General features: G+C 43.1%; 1 protein-coding gene across 8 annotated transcripts in view; it reads right to left on the bottom strand.

Moving 5' to 3' along the window:
• The window catches only part of PPP4R1 (protein phosphatase 4 regulatory subunit 1), a 70,519-nt gene that overhangs the window by 16,167 nt on the left and 29,979 nt on the right, over positions 1-24,373 (bottom strand). For all 8 annotated transcript variants that reach the window (XM_081252221.1, XM_081252222.1, XM_081252225.1 and 5 more), the window contains 10 exons: positions 22,036-22,178; positions 21,442-21,588; positions 18,768-18,875; positions 18,574-18,639; positions 17,521-17,679; positions 17,049-17,176; positions 9,400-9,911; positions 4,183-4,337; positions 2,740-2,835; positions 1,052-1,237 (listed from right to left, as the gene is read on the bottom strand). In XM_081252221.1, the coding sequence (XP_081108347.1) occupies positions 1,052-1,237; positions 2,740-2,835; positions 4,183-4,337; positions 9,400-9,911; positions 17,049-17,176; positions 17,521-17,679; positions 18,574-18,639; positions 18,768-18,875; positions 21,442-21,588; positions 22,036-22,178 (1,700 nt within the window). The remainder of the gene's footprint in view (positions 1-1,051; positions 1,238-2,739; positions 2,836-4,182; positions 4,338-9,399; positions 9,912-17,048; positions 17,177-17,520; positions 17,680-18,573; positions 18,640-18,767; positions 18,876-21,441; positions 21,589-22,035; positions 22,179-24,373) is intronic.

Genomic DNA, 24,373 nt, shown 5'->3' with positions numbered 1-24,373 from the left:
TGTCAAAAACATCTTTTTCTTCATGTGGCCTTAATTTTAAAAATTTTACTTTGTTATTTAGTTTAAAGCTTTACCTGCTGAGAAGCTGTTTAGAACAAAGGCTTTATCCCCGCCCCCAAACACAAGAACCTGTTCTTGAGATAAAATGCTGTACCCATGTTCAATGTATCAAATGGAAGAAGGCAGGATGTTCGGATAAGCCCTGCCCATCCAGAGCCGCCCCCATCACCAGCAGCTCCGAGAGTCCACAGAATAAAGGTGGAAAGCCGCTCATAGAGAGGGTGAAACACTCACTGGTCATTGGCCATGTGTCCCACGCCCAGTTCCACCCCTGAGGGCTGAGCAGGGATCAGCTTCTCCAGAGGTCGGAGGAGGGACTTAAACTATGTTCCCAAAGGGATTCTCGACTTCCAACTTGCCGAGTCAACTGAGACACCGAGGGATAACCATTCACAACTCAGTATAAATTAGTCTCAGTAGATGCCTTCGAATAACTGAGAGATGAAGGTCGCTGAAGGAAAAGGGACTTGGGTGTATGGAAGCCAGACCCAAGGACGGGGGGATGAAGTCGGCAAAGCCTGGGAAAATAGCCACAAAAAGCCACAAATGACCAAGGGTCAATGTTTCCCATTTCTTGTTTCTCAAACGGGTGGTGGTGGTGAGCACACGTGTGCACAAACGGGCACGCACATACCCATCAACTTTTTCCCACCCACACTGCGCTGCCTGCCGGGCCCAGACCTTGGCAGCGCTAACACGACTGCAGTTCTGCTAAGGTTGAAAAATATCAGGGAGGAAGCATGTATAACACTGTTTCTGGGGTAAAATGAAACCCTATATTCTCAAGAACTCATCTGCATGTAAACTTTAGACAACAGCACCTTTGCGTTAGGAACCTCAGCAGGTCAAACGGGAAGTTAATTCTAGCACTTCAGACAAAAAAGAGGAGAGGCTGCTCAGGTGGAGGGAGGAGCCTGGACCCACGGGGGAGTGCTCTGGTGTCACGGGCAAGCTCTCTGCACGTGAGGCAACGTGCACAGGGCCCCCGCACCTGCATGTCGGAGGCCAGCGTCTCGTAGGTCTCGCGCAGGCAGTGCCAGTTCTGCCGGCCGAGCGTCAGTGCCACGCCCGGCAGGCTGTATGCGCAGTGCTTGGCGATCTCCGTGTCCACTGTCTGCGCCCGGGAGGGGTCGGTCATGGAGAGATACTGATCCAGCAGGGCCTGGGGCACAACGTCCTAACCAAGAGAGAGTGCAGACTTTGTAAATTAGGCATACTTGCACCTCATATAGTAGTGAAAAACCAATCTCCAAGTTTCAGGTTTCCAATAACTGAAAAGAGATAAGAAAACACGCTAAGGGAGATACATGTATAAATGAATAAAAGCAGCTTCAAGAAGGAAAACAACAAACAAGATCTTAAAACAGAAAACAGCTTGGAGGATGATGAGAGCTGCTTACTAAATTTAAGAGATACATTAAAAATAAGATCAGCACCTTTCAGTGTTGGCAGAGATTACAGAGTCTGGGGTAACCTACTGAATGAGGCTAACCTAGTGGATGAGGCTAACCTAGCAGGTGAGGCTAAGCAGGCCCTCTTCTGCACTGTCACCAACAAGGATCTTAAAACGACAACAACAACCGCCTTTGGATGGAAATTTAGCCGTTATCCATAGAAACTTAAAGTGTACATACCTCTAACCACTTGTATAAATGCGAGGACAAGAAGAACATATCTACGATCTTGCTTATGTATGTGAAATATAGCTTTGGAAGGAGCTACAAAATAAAGATAAAACTGGCTGCTTTGGGGGAAAAGCAAAGTGGGTGCTGGAGGAGAAAAGCTGAGAAGGAAGCTGAATTCTGAACTTTGTAAACGTATTATCTATTTTTAAAAAATAAATTAAAATGGAAATTCATTAAAGGAATGAGACAATCTGTATGCACTGGCTTGAAAAAGCATGTTTTAAAACACTATGAATACCAACTCCATTTTTAATAAATAGAACAAACAAAAACAAAGGACTCACCCCCCTTTGACCTAGGCAATCTACTTATAATAATGCACAGACAGTCCCAGGAGCAAAGCACAGACATGATCACGATGAATGTGGCTTTACTTGTAATATCACAGCACACCTACATCTGGACGCCCGTCCCAGCCCTGCTCACGCGGGGCCGCGTGGGTGCTGTGCTGGGGCGGGGAAGGGGGAGAGTCTGTGCTCCTGTGCAAAGAGCTCCAAGACACGACTCTTTAAAAAAGAAAAGAAAAAAGAAAGACAGGCATCACCACATTCCAACGACCCCACATGTAAAGCCTCCGATTCGAGTCACCCTGCCAGCCGACAGCACATACTCCCACGTTCTCCTCTCTGAAGTCAAGCTCTACCTTACAATCCTTGGCAACTCAGGCATGAAGACCCAGGCGTGACGGCCTGGCTCTATCTGTCTTTGAAAGACAAAGGTGCACGCCGACGCGCTGGCGCGTCCGCCTAGGTGCGCTGAGGAAATACAAGAGGACCCATGGTCGTGGTCACCCTGGAGGGGAAGGGGTCACGGGTGTGAGAAGAGGAAGATTTCTGCTTGTATTTTACTCGACCGCTTGAATTTTCTTATCAGAAGTATGATATATCAGCCCTCATTTTCAAAACATTATCAGAAGGGCCAAATTTGGTGAGAAACGGGTTTAAAAGTGGGCTTAACAACACCCACACAAAGTAAAGAGTTTTGGGTCACCTACCTGCACTTTAGCTCTCCTTTCCTCATCGGGGCTAAAACCACCACTGGTGCCCGAGTCTGAATCATCATGAATGTAGCGAAGGGTGGACTCCATATTCTGTCGGGAGAGAACGGCCACTTAAAGAACTGTCCTGTCTGCAAGTTCCCTTCATTTAAACTATCTTACTAAGTTACTCACCTTTCAAGGCCACCAAAAGATAAGAATATGTACAAATTCTTCATGCTCTTAAACATTTATAAACAGACCTAAGACCTCATAAGAATTCCCCTGCCTTAAATCAAGCTTTCAGAATAGGTTGCTAAATGTATGAAAATAAATTCCAGAACAAATGTAATTAAAAAGTAAATTTAGAAGTAATTTTGAAAAGGTCCCAATATCTAAAATTAGCTATCAATAAAACAGTATTTAGAGGGGGCTTCAGGCAACTGTTGTATGGTATGTCATACAGTTTTTCTTCTACTATTTCTATTCCTGGCTATTTCTAATTTCACAAATATATTGGGCTGGCCCAAAAGTTCATTCGGGGTTGTCATGCGATGTTACAGGAAAACCCGAACCAACTTTCTGGCTGACCCAATACTTTTTTAACAGCTCCTGCCAACCCCAAAATGAAAACAAAACACCTTCTAAAACTCAGATAAAGTACTGAAATCTCCGATGATACTAAGTGGTCAGGGTTGCATTCTGAAGCCCTGGTTTTATGCAAGATTTCTAACTATACCGGGTGTCATCTAACAGAAAACAAGCCAGGAATCCACTGGGGCCCTGGGACCCCCGTGCCCCCATGCGTATGAGGCCCCCCTCCCTGAGCTCAGCGTCCAGGCCGCTCTGACCTGAGACCACCTGCCTCTGGCCACCAGCATGTGTTCCTTCTCCCGCCGACACACACAAGGGATGAGAACTACTGACACCACGTGGTGCTGGCTTGGTTGGGGGTTGGGGGGCTTGGGAAGGATGGTGCAGGACACAGGCAGGCGGGCTGGTCACAGTACCCACCCGCACACTCCAGGGTCCAGATAATCCCGCAACACGGCCTCAAGTCCCGATCTTCCGCTCAGAATACTGTGCTGCTCGCTGCAGTGAAATGGTCCCATCAGAAACAAAGCACCCCTCCAAAAAGAAAAGGGAAGAGTTAATTACTCTTGATAAAGGGCTTTGTCTCCAGTAAGATTATTTCACTGCAGTGAGCCACACCCACACTGAAGCTGCGGAGTGGTCATGTAGACAGTCTCGGGGCTGACTATTAACTCCAAGCTCTGGACATGACACTCATGTCACAGAGACAGGACGTGGTGACGATGACTTTTACTTTATGCAGAAGGGAGACGGAGAAAACCAGCGACAGACAGGACGTGGTAACTGGGTCGTGACGAGCACCATGGCCGCCCCACGAACGGTGCCGGGGCCACCCGGCTCACTGTGCACACCCTGTGGAGCCCTCACCTCGACGGCCTCGCTCGTCAAAGGCCCGGTGGTGCCGTGGTCAAGTCTGCAGCCAGGGAGCTCATCCTGCGGGGCCCTCCGGGCGGCCTCGCTGGCCTCGTCGCAGGCGTCCAGGCTGGAGGCGCGCAGGGCGGCGGCCAGCACGTCCACCTGTGCTGTGGGCGGAACGACAGGGCTGTGAGCGCGGGGCCGCGGGTGCCCGGGCTCTCCCTGCGCAGGGTTATGGGATCAATGAGACGCAGTGCTTTTGGGACACTGCCATCGAAAAGCTGGAAAAAACCTCTACTGTGGTCAATCATTAGTTCTCTGAGGGAAAAAGTAGAAAACTAATATGCTTTCATGAGATTAAACATGTTTACCCGCTACTGTACATTACTCTGCGTTAGTATGAAAAGAGAGGTGCTATCTAGTCAATTTCAGGGTCAGTGAACTATGTTTTGGGGACACATGAGCGGGACTGGCGAGGCTTACTTACTAAGCTATCTTAGCAGGAGAGCAGTCACACAGACCCTGCCAACATAAAACAATGGGAATTACAAAGATTTCTGTGGCAGTTACATTTAAACATCTCATATCTCATTCCTGTTTATTCTACTTTTCTCTAATTCTTTTTGAAAGTGAAATTAGTGACTTGTCCCAAACACAGGGATCCCAAACAAGCACTGTCTCACTCGCAGGAAACCAAAATGACAGATAACCAAGCAGCAGCCCTGAAGTCTGGCAAATGGCACTGTCTACGTTTTGAGTTACATCTTCTTTATAAAAGTCATTCAAAGTGAAGATAAAGCATTCTTCCTTCCCCCCAAAATAAATGAAGAATTTAGCAAAAAGAAATTGTTTAGCATTACTTCAAGTAACAATCCACCTGGATGCTCAAAATATAGGAATTTATAAAGTTTACCTGCAAATTTATTTAGTACAAAGATTAGAAAGTGTGCTCCCACTCTACTTAAAGATTATTAAAAAGCAATCAGTATTTTATTAAGATAACCTATTACTATGCTATAGCATTTATAAAATTCTAGTTAAGTATACAAGGTACCCAGCAAGACAGACACAAGAAACATACAGGATGATGACCTAACTGAATAGATTAAACTGAAGGTGTCTAATCATGAAAGTTACTCACAGAAAGCATCCTCATTCTTTTGGGAATTCCAGCTGCAATTTGTACTAATCCTTTACTCACTTCAGCTCCCCTTTTAGAATCCTCCAAATTTCCACAATGAAATCACAATAGAACTAAAGGAGGCCGATGGCCCGGAACATGCTTTCTGCCCCCGTAGATGCAGGCGGGGGGTGTGAGGGTGGGCTCCCTCATGCATCACGACCTGTTCCTGGGAAGCCTTTCACAGAACACGTCTCACACAGGCCACCAACCTGAGTAAACGACAGCCTCCTCCTTGTCTATGTTACTCTGTACCTTTAGGTTTGTATGTTCACAAAAGTTTCAGTGCGTCACACTGAGGTTACCTCCTTCAAAAGACTGGTACAAAGGTCACGAGGACGACCTCATGTCCACTCACGGAGAGCCCGTGGCCCCGGAGAACCCAGGCTTGCCTGAGACTCAGCGGATGGCTCACCACGACCAGCGGAAGGAAACTGAAGCACAGGCCTTCACCACGTCTGCGTTTTCCTCACGATGCGGGCGGAAACCCCAGGATCAGAGCCCACGCGGTCCCTGGTGACTCGCGCTCAGAATCGGGGACAGCCTGGAACCTGGAATTTCCTGCCCCCGCCTGAAGCGCTGGTCTGGCTGAGCTCACCCTTTCCATCTCTCTTGCACACCGTCCTGGAGGTTAGTCACAAGTTCCTAACAATTTCTTGCTTACAATCAACGAACAATATGATTTTTCAGACCACAACTGTCCAGTGGACCCAGTTATTCCACTGGCCCTAACGAAACTGGAGAGAGCTCTGCACTTGCTGGCCTGGCCAGCTTCCCCTCTGCAGTCTGTGAACTGGCCACGGCCAATCAAACCGGCACCGGTCACTATTCAGCCGTGGCTCAATCCTGAATCAGCCTGGTGATGCCACACACCAGGGAGTTTGGAAAAGGGGCTCTCTTACACCTTCTTCCCATCTTACTACCTCCCTTTCTGTCCTTCCACGTAGGGTCTACTTCTGTTCCACAGCTGAGAAAGGGCCTTCTTTTTCTGACAGGAACATCTCATTCCAGTTCCTGGAAACACTTAAGTTTTTTGATTAGAGACCCACAAAGAAAAAAAAATTAATCTATCAATGCTTCAAAGAAGGTAAGAGTTAAATTGCTAAGACTGTGAAGCAAAGGCTGCCTTAGAGGAAAAAAATCCCAACTCTTGCTCTTGTGTCCCATGACATTCCCACCAAACAGCATGGAAAAGAACAAGGGACCCAGTGGCTCGTGAAAGCAGAAACTCGACTCTGAGGGTCCACCTCACCCTGACGTTCCCCTGCCCCCAGTCAAGAATACACACATGCAACATAACTAGTTGAGTCCCTGGCCAGAACTTAGTTTCCAATTTGGGGTTAATTCTGCCTTTCAAAAAGGTAGACATTCTCTGACAGACTGTCCACAACCGCAGACTAGAAAAGAAAAAGCACCCACAGTTAAGGTACACCCTTCAAAAACCCAAAACACCTTCTAATAGTATGAAAAGTCAGAAATAGTTACTACAATTAACACGGGTTTAATATGCCCTCATATGCTCGGGAATTCTGCAGCCGAAGCCCTCCCGCCCCCAACCCTGCCCACCAATGTTTTGCTGCAGAACATCTGACACAGGCAGTTTACACACTAAGTGTCTCACCCTCTGTGCTCTCTGAGGCTGGGATTTCTGTCTGGTCTGCTGCTGGTATATATTCACTGCCTGGAAGAGTAGCTGGCACATAATAGGTGCTCGGTAAGTGATGCTGGATGAATCAGTCAATCGATGAATATGTTACCAAAGTATCAACATTGTGGACAGAAAGAACAACATGACAAATTTAAATTGTAACAGGTGTAAGAGCTGAATTAGAAAGAGAACTGATCAAATCATAATATAGTATTACTACTAAAATCTCAATTGCAGCCTGTAAAGTTTAAGTCAAACAGTGTTAGTCACCTTCTGAAACACAAAGTCATATCCTGAAGCTCGTATGTGTCCATGTAGGGCTTTTAAAAAAGCAAACTACGCATATTACTTTTAGCTTATTTGTTTTAAAAAAAAGCATTTAAAGTAGCTTATTCAATATTTCCATCAATATTTAGTAGGTGTCTACTACGTGTCAAAGAACTGACTAGCAGGTGTGTACAGGGAGAGCTCCCAGAACAGGCCAAAGGCCAGTTAGGAATCTTTCTTCCATAAAGGTAAGGAGCATACAAAAAAAACAAAACTTGAGGGGCTTCCCTGGTGGCGCAGTGGTTGAGAGTCCACCTGCCGATGCAGGGGACACGGGTTCGTGCCCCGGTCCGGGAGGATCCCACATGCCGTGGAGCGGCTGGGTCCGTGAGCCATGGCTGCTGGGCCTGCACATCCGGAGCCTGTGCTCCGCAGCGGGAGAGGCCACAACAGTGAGAGGCCCACGTACAGCAAAAAACAAAAACAAAACAAAAAAACAAAAAAACAAAACTTAAGAGTTACTGAAGTTTGATCAACTGAATCAAACTTCAGTTGACAAATGATAAAATTTATTTCAACAAAAAGCAGAAACCTGTAAAGACAACATTTATCAAGGGCTGACCACCCCAAGATGTGCACATCTGAGGTGTAATTCTGTCTCCATCCTCCTCATCTGGGGTGGAAGGGAGAGGGCAAAGGCAAGAGATTCTGATGAAGATTCTAATTTGTCAAACAAAACCAAACCTCAGTATCTGCTACATCACCAGGTTGTCATAAAATGCAGAATTCTGGGCTCAAGGGGGTAGAAATCAAGGGCAGGAGCCACAATGAGGAACTAGCGAGAGCAGTAAAGCTGTGAGGTTTTCAGAGAAACTAATCCACCGCGAGGGATAGAAAATAGGACATTCTACGGAAAACACTCATAAGGAGGAGGAATGAACTACTGGTCCACGAATGGCGAGGATAAACTGCACACACAGACTCAAGAGAGGCTCACGGCGCCCGATACTATTCACAGCATTCTGGAAAAGGTGACTGTCTGCCAGTCAAATTAAAATAACTTTCAACCATCAAGGATACGAATTTGGCTTTAATCAAACAAATCATTTAGTTTTTCTCCAAGCATAAAATTACCACAGGAAATCTTTAAAATCATGATACGTTAAAGCCAAATAAAGATAACTGCTAATATCACCTCCACGGATGAAATTTCCAAGTTTAAACACAACAAGGTTTTGCGTGTTTTAGAAGGACACTGAAGGTTTCGCTTTGTCTGCTTTAAAAATAGGTATTTTGCTAACATTGAGCAAACTGACAGTTTAGAAATTTTAGCTTCTAGAATGAACAAGGAAAAAAAAATCCACAAAGTGATAAAGGATCTGAAGCCTTGCAGTTTGGGGATTTTTCAAAATTGTTTTTTGTTTTACAGTAACATTTCAGATTTCACTGGTTAGCGTGCTCAGTAGGAGCTCTGATGTCACTGGCATCAGGTTCCTGCCCCCAGACCGTAAACCACCCCCTGGCCCCGGCAGGCAGAGTGGGGTGGCCTGGGACCTCATTCCCACACTCCTATTCCACTGAGCGAGAGCAACTTGTTATTTTTACACACAACAACCTTCAAGGCTGCCGTTCGCAATGGCAGAATCTAGGTGACACAAGTGTAACCCAATGGAACAAGGTCCCAACTGAGAAACAAAGACACAAGCAAGACCCTCGCAAACGCCCACAGCTCTTAAAACACCACGTTCCATAGGAAGATACGTATCTTTGTCCACTGCTAACAGACTACAGTCTTTCCGTAAAACACAGCACTGCATCTGCTGTTTATAAAAGGTTTATGAGATCCAGAGCAGAAGAGTTAAGGCAGGACTCAAGGGTTAAAATTGTAAAAACAGTGAGTGAGTGTGAACAAGTCAGAGAGCGATTTTTGAACCAACACATCTGTACATGCTACACTTAGGAACACAGTGACGGGCTCATCTGAAATTTATTTCCTAAAATTCAGACTAATCACATTTATCCAGACAAGAATACATGATGACAATGGTCAAAATAGATTTTTAAAAGGCAATTTTTCTGGGGAAAAAGTCAGGAAATAACATTTTTTATCAGAATAAAGAACTGACCCCCATACCTTTCACGTCGGGATCGTCAATGTGTGGCTCCAGGTTTTCTATCATCTCTTCCAGTTCCTTTCTGGTGGCCATGGTGATGTTTGCAGAAGCCGGGGCGGTGGCTTCAGGCATTCCCTCCAGCCCCTCCGGGCTGAGTTTGTTCCCAGAGCCCTGCTCCAGCTCCACATCTAGATCTATTTCGGGAAGAGGAGTCCTCCAGAAGTGGAAGGAGTTGTACAACTCCTGATCTAGGGGAGCTGAGTCCTGTGCACTGGCGCCCACCTCCAACCGACAGGCAGACCTGCAGGTGCCGGGCTTTTTATCATCCTCATGACTAGCTGCCTCCTGATTAGGCTCTGAGGACAAAGGACAAGGTAATGAGCTGTCCCCTGGAGGCTTCCTAGGGCTTTCAGCACCGATGTCCGGGTCTGGCGCACCTTCCAGTTTGACACTGGAATTACAAACAGTGGGGTCTGTAGGAACATCCTCTGGCCTGATCTGTGCATCCTCTGGGACTTCTTCATCTCTGGTCCTTTTATTGTTTTATTTGGGAAAAAGAAAGTGAAAGTATAAAAATAATTACTGAAAGAAAAACAATGAAAGATACTACATGAAGCATTTAGACAAGTATTAAAAATTACAAAGTATCCATACAAATTCAGTAGTTTATTTATATTACTGATAATGCTTCCTTTTCCATCAGTTGTTCTGTGCTCAATGATGTAAACATCTGTTAAGTCTAGATATTAAAGTATTACGTAATAGTTGGAGGAGATAACATTTAAGAACCCCGGGATTCTATAATACCATGCTAATTTCAATAATAAAAAAAACTAAAAAGAAATAGTAGGAAGATAAATTCTCACAATGCATTTTAAGCTAAATACACCATAAAAATTAACTGATATTTAGGATATGGTATTGCCACTGTGCTCCAATGACCTATCGAAAAGCTGAGAATTAAAACCTCCTTGCTTACACAGAAAAGAAAAAAAAAAACCCTCTACACAGCATTAGAAAAGATCCTTATTTACTATCCCGCAAACTACATTAAAGTCCCCTTCAGTGTAAAGAAAGTTATTTTTATTCCTTCCACACTTTCAGGTCTACTCCCCGAAGTTTCCCCCCCTGCAGCAGTGACTTAATTGACAGAGAGGTGGTACAAGCCCCGGGGCCACAGCCCACGGTCACCGCCATCCACCACCTACTCAGAGGCTCTACGGCCCCTCAGAGTTTATCTGACTCAATTACCCTTAACAAACACCTGCTGAGTACCTACTAGGAGCCAGGGAGCGACACTGGTGGTGAGGGTTCCTATGTGAATGAGAGGCAGCTGCTGCTCCTGAGATTAGCATCAGAGGTAAACACTTCCCTCAGAGTGGTAAGGAGGGAGCAAGCACGCAGAGCCCGGAGGCAGAGGCGCCAGCTTTCCAGGGAGTGACAGGAGCCGTGGGTGGAGCAACCAACACATGCGGCTAAGGGAAAACCCGCACTCAGGCAGCATATGCAAAGGCAGGGGTGACAGGAGAGGTGCCACACCTTCAGGAAACGGCGATGAGTTTACGATGGCTCAGAGAGGGAACCGATGGAAAAGTGAAAAGTCGGCGGAGCCACCGAGCCCCACACTAAACACCTCCGGAACGTACCCTAGGTACAGGAGACAAGGCAGGGGTGAAGAGAGTTACATTTTGAGATGCGTTCTTTCAGAAAGGCCACCCGGAAGCAGGACAGGAAGCGGGCTGGAGGTGCGCCCGGCAGCAGGGACTGCAGCAGAGCAGGTGAAGAGAGGCAGGGATGCCCTTCTGAATAGGGTGGTGTGTCGGGGCTACAGAAGACGGAAACACACTCAAATGACGCCGACGCCAACGCCAACACGACTGCTCACTTCCCGCTCGCGGGGCATGAGAAGCAAAGGGAGGAACCTGTGAAGATTTCCAGATTTCTGGCCCGAGCGACTGAACAGGTGCTGGTGGCACCGACTGCAAGTGAAAAACACCAGGGCAGTTTGAGGAGGGGGTTTCAGTCTGGGTGGGCTGAGTCGGGATCTACATGGAATTCCACGTGGTGACGTCCCCGGGAAACTGGTCAGAGCCCAGACAGAATGGAGGGCACCTCAGAAGGACTGGCCTGCATATGTGTCATGACAGTCGTGCAGAGTGACAGAGAGCACGGCATTTCTCCTGTACAAGAGGATGCTTCAGACGAGCATTCTTCAGGCTCAGAGAAAAAGGTCAGAAGAGATGAAGAACTGAAAACACAGGAGACTGATGGAATCCCTGATAAAGCAATGTCTTTCTGAGAAGGAAGGCTAGGGGCTCGAGAACACAGGTGGAGAGATTAAATGGGTGAGAGACAGCTCTTCTAAGAAACATGAAAGGGAAGTGAGGATGGATATGTAGGTAAATTTGTCAGGTGAGGGTGGGGTGCTCCCTTGAAACATGGGCCCTTAAATATACACAATGAAAGACATTAAACAGGAGGCTCACCCGGCCTGTGCCCTGGAAGGTGACGTTACCACCGATGTGATATCCCAGTTACAGAGCCACCATATGTGCTCTCAGGAGATCACCAACTTCCCTGATTGCACTTTATCTCATAGTAATGTTCACACTGTTTTCAGAAATGAATTTTTTAAAAAACACGTGATTATTTTAAAAAATATTTTTTTAGACACAGATAAAAATATTTAATACTTCATCTGAAAACATACCACACAGTGATAGCATTTAAAATTCTGGTGTTTCTCCACCATGCTTATAATCATAAAATACATAACATGCACACATAAACTGCGAGAACTCGAGTCTCACCCAGCACTGGTGCTGCAGATTCCACGTTTACTCCTTATTCATAAAATGAGGGACTGGTCTCGATGTCTGTAGCATCCTTTCCCTCTCCAAAACAGTCCCGAAGCAAGTGCTCTTATGCAAAATAAGTGTCTTCTATATGTGTATGACTTACATGATATTTTCCAATCATGCCTTTATTAAAGATATTTTTTCTTTTGTTTTAAAACACGAGTGGGATAATGGGTAAAATTTGAATAAAATCTCTAGATGACAGTATTGTATCTGTGTTAATTTCTTAATTTTGGTAATTAGAGTTTGGTTATGTATTAGTATCTGTGTTTTGAGGAGTGAAATATTTAAGAAAGGTAAAAAGAATATCATGTCTAAAACTTATCTCAAAGAATTCAGAAAAAAATAATAATAAAGCAAGTATGGTTAAATGTTAACATTTGGAGAATCTGGAAGAAGTGTTTATGGGATTCTTTGGCTATTTTTACAGTTTTTCTGATATCATGCAAACTGAATTTTTAAAATTATAGTAGGGACTTCCCTGGTGGCGCAGTGGTTAAGAATCTGCCTGCCAGTTCAGGGGACACGGGTTCAAGCCCTGGTCCGGGAAGATGCCATATGCCGTGGAGCAATTAAGCCCGTGCGCCACAACTGCTGAGCCTGCACTCTCGAGCCCGCGAGCCACAACTACTGAAGCCCACGTGCCTAGAGCCCGCACTCCGCATCAAAAGAAGCCACCGCAATGGGAAGCCCACGCACCATAACGAAGAGTAGCCCCTGCTCGTTGCAACTAGAGAAAGCCCACGCGCAGCAATGAAGACCCAACGCAGCCAAAAATAAATAAATAAATAAATATTTTAAAATTAAAAAAATAATAATAAAAATTATAGTAACAGGACATTGTTTGGTGGTGGTGGGGAGCAAATGGCTGAAACTTAAGACTCCACTTGTTATCTGATGAATTTAAGAAACTTCCACTTAAAATTCGCAAAAAGAACCCAATTAAAAGGCCATTTAGTATGGAAAACTATTCCAAGGGCCTGAAGTTCCTGGATCACTATCTCATCTTAGCATTAAAATTAAATTTTAATATTCTCAGCAGGAAAAACAAAGAGAGTCACTGGCCAAGTCATTCTATTTGCCTTATGAAAAATTACTAGTTTGTCCCAAGTTCCAACTCCTTGTACGGTTTTAAAGAGACAAAAACATTTTCCCTCATATGAAATTCTGGGAAGTATTAAATTCTGTACAAATAAACCGTCTGCTTCAAAACAAACCGTCAAAAATATAAATTCTCTAAATACGTTTTTTCCTGGAGCTGGGTAACAGTCAGTGCACAATCAAGCTGCTAAATGCCAGAATTCTGACATTCCTAACGGTCAGTCTGGAAAACGCTATCATACAAGCAAACGCTATACTGAGGAGAACGGAGGAGACTGAGGGCTCACATGAGGAGTGGAGTAGCCCGGCTCCTCGCAGGTGTAGGGAACAAGTGCGGCAGGGCGTCAGCCAGAAACGCATCTCCAAGAGAACCTATGCCTCCTCGGTGCCTAAGCTGAGAGTTAGTATCTTCAGAGACCTAGTGACTCAAGACTGTGGCCTAGGAAAGTGCCCTGGGAACATCTGGTCCCAGAACACTGCATCCTGAGATGAGAGCAGACACAGCCTCCATGTGCTGTGACTTCATAATGGAGTCTCAACATCAGTGAAATACTTCCAGATTTGTACCAGTAACAATTTTACTTACACATAGTTAGCTTTAAGCTAAACTGACAAAAACTAGCAAGAGCAGTGCAGTTACTTAAGGCTTTTGAGATAAAATCTATTATTTTCTAACAATAACTCATTCGACATTTATCATGTGCCGAGCGTGTGCCAGGCCTGGTGAAGGTGTCAGAATACACAAAGATAAAAACCAGGCTGCTACGCGGGGGGACCTGCAGTCCCCTGGATGTGTGCAAAATACACAACCAAGAGATACGACTAAAATTAGTGCTCATGTGCCAGTGCTATGAACAGCCAGGATGCAAAAGCTCTGAATTTCCTCCAAGATTCTTGGAGGTAGTTTGTCCAGACATTCTCTCTGTTAAATGAGGTGTGGATGAAACAGGATGGTGTCCCAGACAGAAAGAGGGAGAACCCAAAGAAGGCAGTGTATTCGGAGAGCAGTGTAATAGCTGGTTTAACTAAACCAGAAAAGAGGCTGCTCATTTCACGTAACTTAAAAGTGAAAATCTGAATGCTTAACTCTGCTTCTGGAAGCACAGCTTTTTTTTTTTTTTTTTGCGGTACGCAGGCCTCTCACTGTTGTGGCCTCTCCCGTTGCGGAGCACAGGCTCCGGATGCGCAGGCTCAGCGGCCATGGCTCACGGGCCCAGCCGCTCTGCGGCATGTGGGATCCTCCCGGACCAGGGCACGAACCCGTGCCCCCTGCATCGGCAGGCGGACTCTCAACCACTGCGCCACCAGGGAAGCCCATGGAAGCACAGCTTTTATTAACACCTTCAAAGAAGTATGAACACCCTGATCCAGGGTGAGTGAGAGATAAACCTGGTATTTTATAAAGCCAGAGGTTTATAATCAATAAATGCTTCAAAGAGTATTAAGTGATATTAAATGTTTCCAGGATCAGATGAAACACTACAAAAGAAATAAATGGTAGCGGAAATATATTGCCAAAAACTTTGTGAGATGTTCGTTTGAGAAATCTGAATTCTAGGAAACTGAGAGGACCTCGAGAATGGGAACCAAGTCCTGGTTCATCTGTCTACCGTCGCTGGTTCATAGTAGGTGCTCAATTAATTTTTGCATAATCAACCAATTAGTCAACCTTAAATAACAAAACTAGATTTAAGACAGCTCAAAACAAAAGCCAGTGCAGTATTTAAGAGAGGGCAAATTAGTTAATGGCTCTGAGATTAATAATACCTAGGACTACACAACAGCTTTTACAGTATTCAACAGAACTCCTTTCTCAGCCAGGAACTGTCTCCTCCCTCCCTTACATCATTAACACAATTCAATGAAGTCTAATAATATACTGAAAATCCAATGCTACAAATAGTGTTGACTTGACACTAAGACAGACCTCACTACAATGGAAGAGGAGTTAAGGTTTGTAGCTAAAAGATAACTAACCGCCTTTAAATAGCTCTTCCAATAATGTCCTATACCAGCAGTTAGCAAAACTACCGGCCATGGTAGCCACACCAACTGTCTTTGTCAATAAAGTTTTACTGGAACACAGCTGAGCCCATGCATCATGGACCGTCTACGGCTGCTCCCACAAAGCAGGAGTTCTGACGGAGATCGAATATATTTACTGCGTGGTCTTTTACAGGAAGTTTGCTGACCCCGTCCTAATAATTCTCTGTAAATTTGTATTTTCACTTCCTAGACTCTCTCCAGATACAAAAATAAATAAAAGCTATGCGACAGTCTTCATACAATTAGTACCATTAGTGAAAGGGTGGCTGACTTTAAAACTGAAGAGCAGGTAACACCCCTCCCCCTCCACTTCATCACTCTGTCACATTCCCTACAGCAGCTATTTTCAAAAGAACTGACCTGGGCTTCCCTGGTGGCGCAGTGGTTGAGAGTCTGCCTACAAATGCAGGGGACACGGGTTCGTGCCCCGGTCCGGGAAGATCCCACATGCCGCGGAGCGGCTGGGCCCGTGAGCCATGGCCGCTGAGCCTGCGCGTCCGGAGCCTGTGCTCCGCAACGGGAGAGGCCACAACAGTGAGAGGCCTGTGTACCGCAAAAAAAAAAAAAAAAAAAAAAAAAAAAAGAACTGACAGACTTTTCTTGCCAGGAAGACAGGTTTAGAGTGATTTTTCTTCCTTTACAAAAAACAGTACCTCAGGTTTGTTTGGCTATTCAGCAGGACAATAGGAGAACGGGCAAAAAGGTAAAACAAGGCAGCACAGAAGAAAGAAGTGCCAAATCAAAACACCAAGAAAGCAAATATCACAGTATCAAGACCCACAGAAGAAAATGTCCATTAGCATCATGACAAGGGAGGACAAAGCACTCTGGTAACTCAGGCATTACAGGCAGGGCTGTTTCAGAAACAGGCACTTAACTGAGCTCAAGTGCACACCTGTCAAAGTCTGTGCATTATTTCCCATGCACTAACTTAGGTCTGAACCGTTTTCCCCCCTAAGGATATACTAAAATAAATTTTAAAAACTAAAACTCAATTAAATTTTTAATGCAAAAAAAATTAAAAATAAAAATCAGAGATGTCCTCTTTAAGCTTTATTGGAAAATCTGGTTGCCTTATTAAATGCTCTTAAAAGTTGATATTCTAGTTAGTAAGTGCACTAATTTGGTGCTAATCATTAAAATACTTTCTCCCTCAATTGAGAGATTACAATCATTATTCCGTAGACAGAGAATCCAAGATCCACAATAAAATTAACTGACTAAAAAGGAAAATAATAGTAAGAAACTGACTACATAGTAACACATATTCCTAAATTAGGTTTTACTCCTTATAAAACCAAACCCTTTAAATTGTATAACCATTACTTTGTATATTCTAAATGTTAACAGATGGTTTACTAGGTAAATTATTTATTAAATAAACTTACACAAAAATTAGTATCAAATCTATCACTACAGCTTTCTATATGCCCAGCACCAAGCTAACTGTGTTACGTGTACCTTCATCTTCTCATTTAAATATGTAATTAACCAAAGAGATGTTTAACAAATGTATTTAAAATAAAACTTTATTAAAATATTTACCAATTTTTGTAATCAAGAGAAATAGTAAACTCTCCAAAAAGAACATTATAAAAATAGTGAAAATGAAAAAAATGCTCACAAGCAGTAAAACTGGAAAGCAAAGTTTTAAAAAATCATACCTATTTTTGTCTTCTACTGATGTATCTTCTGAGCTTTTGTTTTCTTCTTTAAAATACTGGCCTGAGCTAGATGGATTAGCAAAAGTAGATATGAAAGGTCCCAGAGACTGAAAAGCTGCTTGCCGAACCTAAGAAGAATAAAAGGACAGAATAAAACACCAATCCTTCTTCAGCGAGGATTTACAGTTCCCCATCAATTATTTTCTCCTTTTTACTTAAAATTTTTTTATCTTGGCTTGAATATTTAAACCATGAGAATGTGAATATGAGACCCTATAAAACATTTGCATGGAACAGAAATTTCATCCAGTTTAAAAAAAAAAAAGTTAATATAGTAGTCTACTGTCTGCTCCTAAAAGTATTAGCAATAACATACCTTAAATGATAAATTATGTCTTAAATTATGAAATCAAAATCACATCTTCTGTAAAATGCATCCTTTTACAAAAATGATAATTAAACAAAACCTTACCCAACGTGAAGGATCACTGATCAAATTAATAAATAGTGCTGATAACTTAGTCCGTCGAATTTCTTGACATGTTGCACAAGAAACCGCCATGAAGCACTCAGCACAGGCCTTGCGGACTCCCCACACGTTATCGGAACAAAGCTGGAAAAACCTGGGCAGCTGTGCGAAGAGGATGGTGTTTCGTTAGGCAGACACACAGCAGGCTTCAGGGGTTACTTTTATTTCATTTTCTGCTTTCACAGCATTTAAAACATTAGATCTTCTTAATGAAATTTAGAAGACCCATTTAATATTAACACTTAGCAGTTTTAAATAAATCACACCTAATTCATTCCACTACTGACTATGGAAAATCAAAAATGCTCCCAACATGTACAGCTTAAATATTATCCAAGAGCTTGTACTTAAAGTTAATTATTCTGCATAACGGATGGTTTCAGAAACTCTTCAAGTACATTAACTTGTACATTAAGCATTTTTTATCCCAGGAACTAACCATTTAAAAATCACCTGCTGTAAATTTAATTTGTCACTAAAATACTTGAGGGTTGCAATAAAATTAAAGATTCATTTGAATAAATAAGAATTGATTTTATAGAAATGGGAGTTAAAAAGGGATCAATGGTTCTTAACACATCTGCATTTTTAACAAACCAGCCTTAATAAAACACAATTCAAGTGCCCAGATTACAGAAATTTAAACTCTTAAAGTCATATTATCTTTCTGGTTTACATCCATGGAATTGTATTAGGTTGGTCCAAAAGTTGATTCAGGTTTTTCTGTAATATTACAGAAAACCCGAACGAACTTTTGGGCCAAGCCAATATTAATACACTTTGGGGGTAACTACGTATTTCAAACTTCACGTGCTACTTTGTAATGCACTGCTTTCTCCTTAGTTGGTTTTTTTTTTTTTTTTGCCGCACTGCTCAGCATGCAGAACTTCCCTGACCAAGGATCAAACCTGCGCCCCTGGCACTGGAAGCATGGAGTCTTAACCAGCGGACCACCGGGCAAGTCCAGTCTCCTTAGTTAATTTCTGCAATACTTACCAACATTTCCTCAGTAGCTTGCTGGCCAACTACGCTGCAAATATCTCCAAAATTGGCAGCACAGACCTGACAACAAAAGCATCACTGACATTTCAAAATATTACAGTGTTCTTTAAAAATAATCTTTTAAATTTCACAGATCAATATGGTAACCACTAGAACCACGTATTCTTAAACAACAACAACAAAAATACCTTTCGAACATGAAACATTCTGCAATCACAGCACATCTCACAAAACCTAGGGAGGATAAGACGCTCTGTGATGTCCTTCCCAACCATGGGAGCCATTTTGCACATTATCTAAAATAAATAAGAACAAACCACACTGAATATATCTTCAAACTAAGACTCTTCCAGTTTGCTAATTTATTAAAAGTATATAATTTAAGGAAGTATAAAATGATATGACATCATTATACTGCATACATCACAAAAAATTCATCTTATTTATCCAAGTTGAAGACAGAAAAACAGATGTTAACTACTACCATTAAAATCAACCGATAATTATTAAAGGTACAATAAACCCTGAGAAAATCCTAAAAATTGCATTTTTACCTAAAGTTTCAATCTTATTCATCATTTTGCCTAATAAATTTAAAATTTAAAAAAAACCCTACATTTTCCCGATAAGAGAATAAATGGTGAGTTTTCAGAAGATTATCCACAAGAAGGATCTGGATTTAGTGTATCTGCATTGCTAAGAAAGGACTATACAGAGGCAGTCCTCATCTTGCAAAGTACCGTTTTCTCTGAAACTCACACATGTGGGGACCACGTCCTTACTCTGCAAAGCCTGGGTTCCAAGGGAGACAAGGACACAAATCTGATATGCGTCACACATGATTCAGATAACAGTTTTGGGCAAAGTGGGGATGAACCTTTTGAAAACCAGCCCAACGCATTTAAATATCTGCCCCCATGCAGTTAGAATATAAAGAAATCTGACTGTCGTCGTTTATCTGTTACATCTACTCCTGGCTCATGCAAATATGACAAGAAGCAAAGGCATCTGGTTGGAAAGAAAAGAAAACTCTATTCATAAATGCATGACTGTCTACAGACCAAATCCCAAGGAATCTACAAAGAAGCCATTGGAACAAATAAGTGAGTTTAGGAAGTTTGCAGGACATATGACAGAATAAAAAAAACAAATGTACTTCTATAAATTAGCAACGAACAACTGAAAATGTTTAAAAACAGTATCATTCACAACAGTTTTTAAAAAACATGAAATCTAACAAAACACACACATGCTGTGTCTTCTGAAAACAACCAAACATTGATGAAATGAAGAAAAGACCTACATAAACGGAGATCTGCCCACACACTGTTAGGCTGGCACCATCCCTATCAGAGCCCTGGCCTCCTCAGAGTGGCAGGTGACACTGACATCCCCCAATCCCCAAAGCAGTGTTGTTTCTTGACTCCAGACTGTTTCTAGGCATCTCCAAGCCCAAGTTAACGATCCAGAGATACACAGTATCACTGATCTAGCATAATTAAATTTCTTAGAATGAATTATTCCCAAAACAAACAACTGGGAAGGGAGGGAATGCCAAACATAGCAAAGTTAACACAAACCAATTGTGAGAGAATCACAGGTTTCACACTAGCGCTGGATATAGCCTTTTATTATAATTATAATGTTTTACTATTCTTAAAACCCGTCAAAAATTATAATAAAGCAAGTTAAACTCTGCTCAATATAAACCAACATTTATGCCAAAACTGATTTCCTTTTTATTGAGAAGCTTGTGAAATTAAAAAAAAAAAAAAATCAAGTTTTGGAACTTGACAGAGGTAGTGCTTTGTACATTATGAATGTACTAAATGCTACTTAATTGTAAACTTTAAAATGGTTAATTTTATATTATGTGAAGTTCACTTCAATAAAAATGGTATTACTGAAAAATATCTAAATTTATTAACTGATACCTGAGTATTTAAAAATAAAATAATGGAATTTCCAACGGAAAGGAACTAGAGAGAAAATCTAATTCATCCTATGAATGATCCAGAAGCACTATAAAATTATTTTTAGTGTAACTTTTTTCATATCAACAAAAATGCAATTATATTAGGTTTAAATAGCAAACTCTCACTATCCAAATAGATTTGAATAAATTTTCAGATGGATTTATCACTTTTCTATTTTATTATAAGAATTCTTACTTTCTGAACTGAGGAACCATAGATGTGAATTATAACAGATATTACTATATGAAATTCATACCCTATTTATGATGGCTCTCAAATAATCAAAATATTTGCTAACCATGTCCAAAACACCAGAGAACTCACTATAATACTTGACTTTATTATGTGCATAATGACTTAATCTGTGTATTTTTCTAATAATCATAATTTATATCATATATTCCTTCCTGCAAAGACCATACTGTCAAGTACGGTAGGCAAGCAGCATCCCTCTTTTTCCTACTGTGCTTACACGGTGCCTAGAAAAGTGCTCGACAGCAATTCAAGGAGCTCAAATGTTTCTTCATTCAATACAGGATTTTTAAAATTCAACTGGTTATTTTTGCCATCTTATTTTTCCATTTTGATAATGAATTTACAGTTAATTTATTATTTTCTTGCTGTGTATCTTGCTTTCTCAGAGCCCAGTTATAGAGCCATTGAATTCCCAAGTGCTTCTGCACAGCATGGGGCCCCCAGAAAAGACACCTTTTCCCTTGGAAGCCTATGTCCCTTTCTAGCCCAGCATTACATTTCAAATGTAATGATTTGTGGCTACTCTGAGACCCAGTATGTGTCAAACCTACAACATGTAATACAGTGTCATATTTAACAAGCGCCTCCTATCAGTCAAGCCAGTGACTAATTCTTGCTGAGCGCTACTTACAGCCACAGCTTCTGTCTTCACGTCGTCATTGCTGTCGGGGGCGGTCAGCTCTACAAGGACGGGGCACACTTTGGTCTCTACATCAAACCGCTCAATTAACTCCTGCTCCAGCAGGGCCAGCAAGGCCGCCTGACTCGTTTTCCTGACCTAGGAAAAAACAGACACGTAAACCAAGTACACACACAGTGTAACAAAACTTAACACCTGAATTTCACAAATCTGAGGACTCCTCACCCAACTAGAAGGGGTTCACAACTGGCAAAACCTTGCCAATAAAAACCTGTGGTTATTCTGCAAAGACAGAACTTGGTAGGTTGTGCTGTAACAGATGAAGTGGAACAGAAAAGCCATTCCTGGAAAAGAGGTCTCCAAGCGCCAACCCTTTTGAGGGCCGCCTGGGAGGGCAGCAGGTGAGCAGCAGCCACTAGGCGCTGTCTGTTGCTGTGACCTCCCAGACTCTTCACAGCCTCATTTTGAAAAACAAAACAACAAAGTCAAAGAGGAAGGAACATCCCAATGAGACCACCCAGTAGGCTGCCAGGAGTGCCCCAGACTACACCCATTTCTGTAAGAACGTGGGCAGGGCCCTCCTACCTGGTTATTCTGATCTGCGAGATATCTAACCACAATGGGTAGCAAGTACTTGGAAAAAGCGTACGGGATCGCAGGCCGGTTTTCCTGACAAAACAAGGCGATGTGAGGCACCTGCTCCATCAGCTCTGCTCTCACAGTTGGTTCTATGGAAATAACAGAAAGGTGAGCTGAAGCATCCTCCCCAGAACCAGATCCTTGCCGGGCGGGGGAGTCCTCAGGAAAGCTCAGGACTCTTCCCCTCGCATCACATCATGAGTGCTTAGAAAATGCTCTGCAGCCTGCGATCCTTTTCACAGCCATGGCGAGGTCGACCCCATCCCAGCCTCTGTCCTCAGAGCCTGCAATACTTCCTGTGAGGACTGGATCTGTTCACCTGAACTCACATCGACTATAACACAGCATCATCTTCAAACTCTGCTAGTTCAGAACCTCCAGGACAAGCTGTAAGGACTGGGTCCTAATCTAATTGCAGCCAGCCAGTGGAGGGTTTACAGTTAGACTTAACTAAGATGATAAAGGGTCAGTGAATGCTAAAGGAAACCAACAGATTTTAAAAAACTAAAAAATCTGAAAAGACCCAAGTGTACTTTAAATGTGACAGATATGGCATTTCAAAAAGATCAACTGTTCCACAGGTAATGGTAGGAAAGTCAGCAGGTTATGTGAGAAAAAAAGATAAGATTCCTATACTGCTCTCTATACATAAATTCTAGGTGAATCAAAGTTCCAAATGTTGGGCTTCCCTGGTGGCGCAGTGGTTGAGAGTTCACCTGCCGATGCAGGGGACATGGGTTCGTGTCCCGGTCCGGGAAGATCCCACATGCCGCGGAATGGCTGGGCCCGTAAGCCGTGTCCACTGAGCCTGCGCGTCTGAAGCCTGTGCTCCGCAATGGGAAAGGCCACAACAGTGAGAGGCCCGCGTACCGCAAAAAAAAAAAAAAAGATCCAAATGTTGTTTTCTTTTTTAAAGATCAAAAGCACTAAAAGACAGGACTTCCCTGGTGGCGCAGTGGTTAAGAATCCGCCTGCTAATGCAGGGGACACGGGTTCGAGCCCTGGTCTGGGAAGATCCCGCGTGTCGCAGAGCAACTAAGCCCGTGTGCCACAACTACTGAGCCTGCTTGCCACAACTACTGAAGCCCACGTGCCTAGAGCCCGTGCTCCACAACAAGGGAAGCCACCACAATGAGAAGTCCGAGCATCGCAACGAAGAGTAGCCCCTGCTCGCCACAACTAGAGAAAGTCTGTGCGCAGCAATGAAGACCTAACTCAGCCAAAAATAAAAAAAATTTTTTTTAAATGGCAAAGGATATGATTACTTAGTTCATTTAAAAAAAATGCTCATCTTAAAAAAAAAAAAAGCACTAAAAGACAACATTTAAAAAAATGTTTAGGGGGCTTCCCTGGTGGTGCAGTGGTTGAGAGTCCGCCTGCCGATGCAGGGGACACGGGTTCACGCCCCGGTCCGGGAAGATCCCACATGCCGCGGAGCGGCTGGGCCAGTGAGCCATGGCTGCTGGGCCTGCGCGTCCAGAGCCTGTGCTCCGCAACAGGAGAGGCCACAACAGTGAGAGGCCCGCGTACTGAAAAAAAAAAAAAAAAAAAAAAAAAAAAAAAAATGTTTAGGGAATTCCCTGACAGTCTACTGGTTAGGGCTCCATGCTTCCACTGCAGGGGGGCATGGGTTCGATCCCTGGTTGGGGAACTAAGATCCTGCAAGCTGTAGGGTGTGGCCAAAAAAAAAGTTGAATCTTGAGGTGGGAAGCCCTTTCACGGCAAACAAAACCCCAAAATTAATTAAGACCAGCTACTTTCACTTTATAAAGGCTTCATTATAGACAACAGATGTAGCTAACAGGAGTTCTGTATTTTGAACCATGTACAAAAGATATACTCAAACAAAAGTAAACTTAAAAATGAAAAAAAAAAGGAGTTTGGGGTGGAGGAGAGGTAATATTAAAAATATTAAAGACTGCAACTTTCCCATATCTGATGGAGAGACAAGAATCCTCAAATTCATGGAAGCTCCCATCACAGTGGCTCTGACACTCCTCCGGCCCTTCCATTCCTCCCAAACTACTCCTAACAGTCAGAGGAATCTCCCAACCAGCCTTCCGTCACCCATCTTTTCCTCAAGTCAACCCACACTGCTGTGTTTCTGTTCTAAGTCACAAACAAAGGAAACTCTCTGGCTTGGCACAGTATAAATCTTTACAATCTGGCCCTCAACCACCTTATTTAAGTCTCATTCTTCTAAACTGTAGGCCCAGTAAACTCACTGGTGGCCAAACGGGCCACTGTCCTGAGCTCCCCAAACCTCTACACCTGTCCTTTCCTC

Source organism: Mesoplodon bidens (genome assembly GCF_964165515.1).
Source record: "Mesoplodon bidens genome assembly, chromosome: 13".
NCBI lineage: Eukaryota > Metazoa > Chordata > Mammalia > Artiodactyla > Ziphiidae > Mesoplodon > Mesoplodon bidens.
Note: the sequence above shows the minus strand (reverse complement) of the source record. Positions and strands in the feature narration are given on the sequence as shown.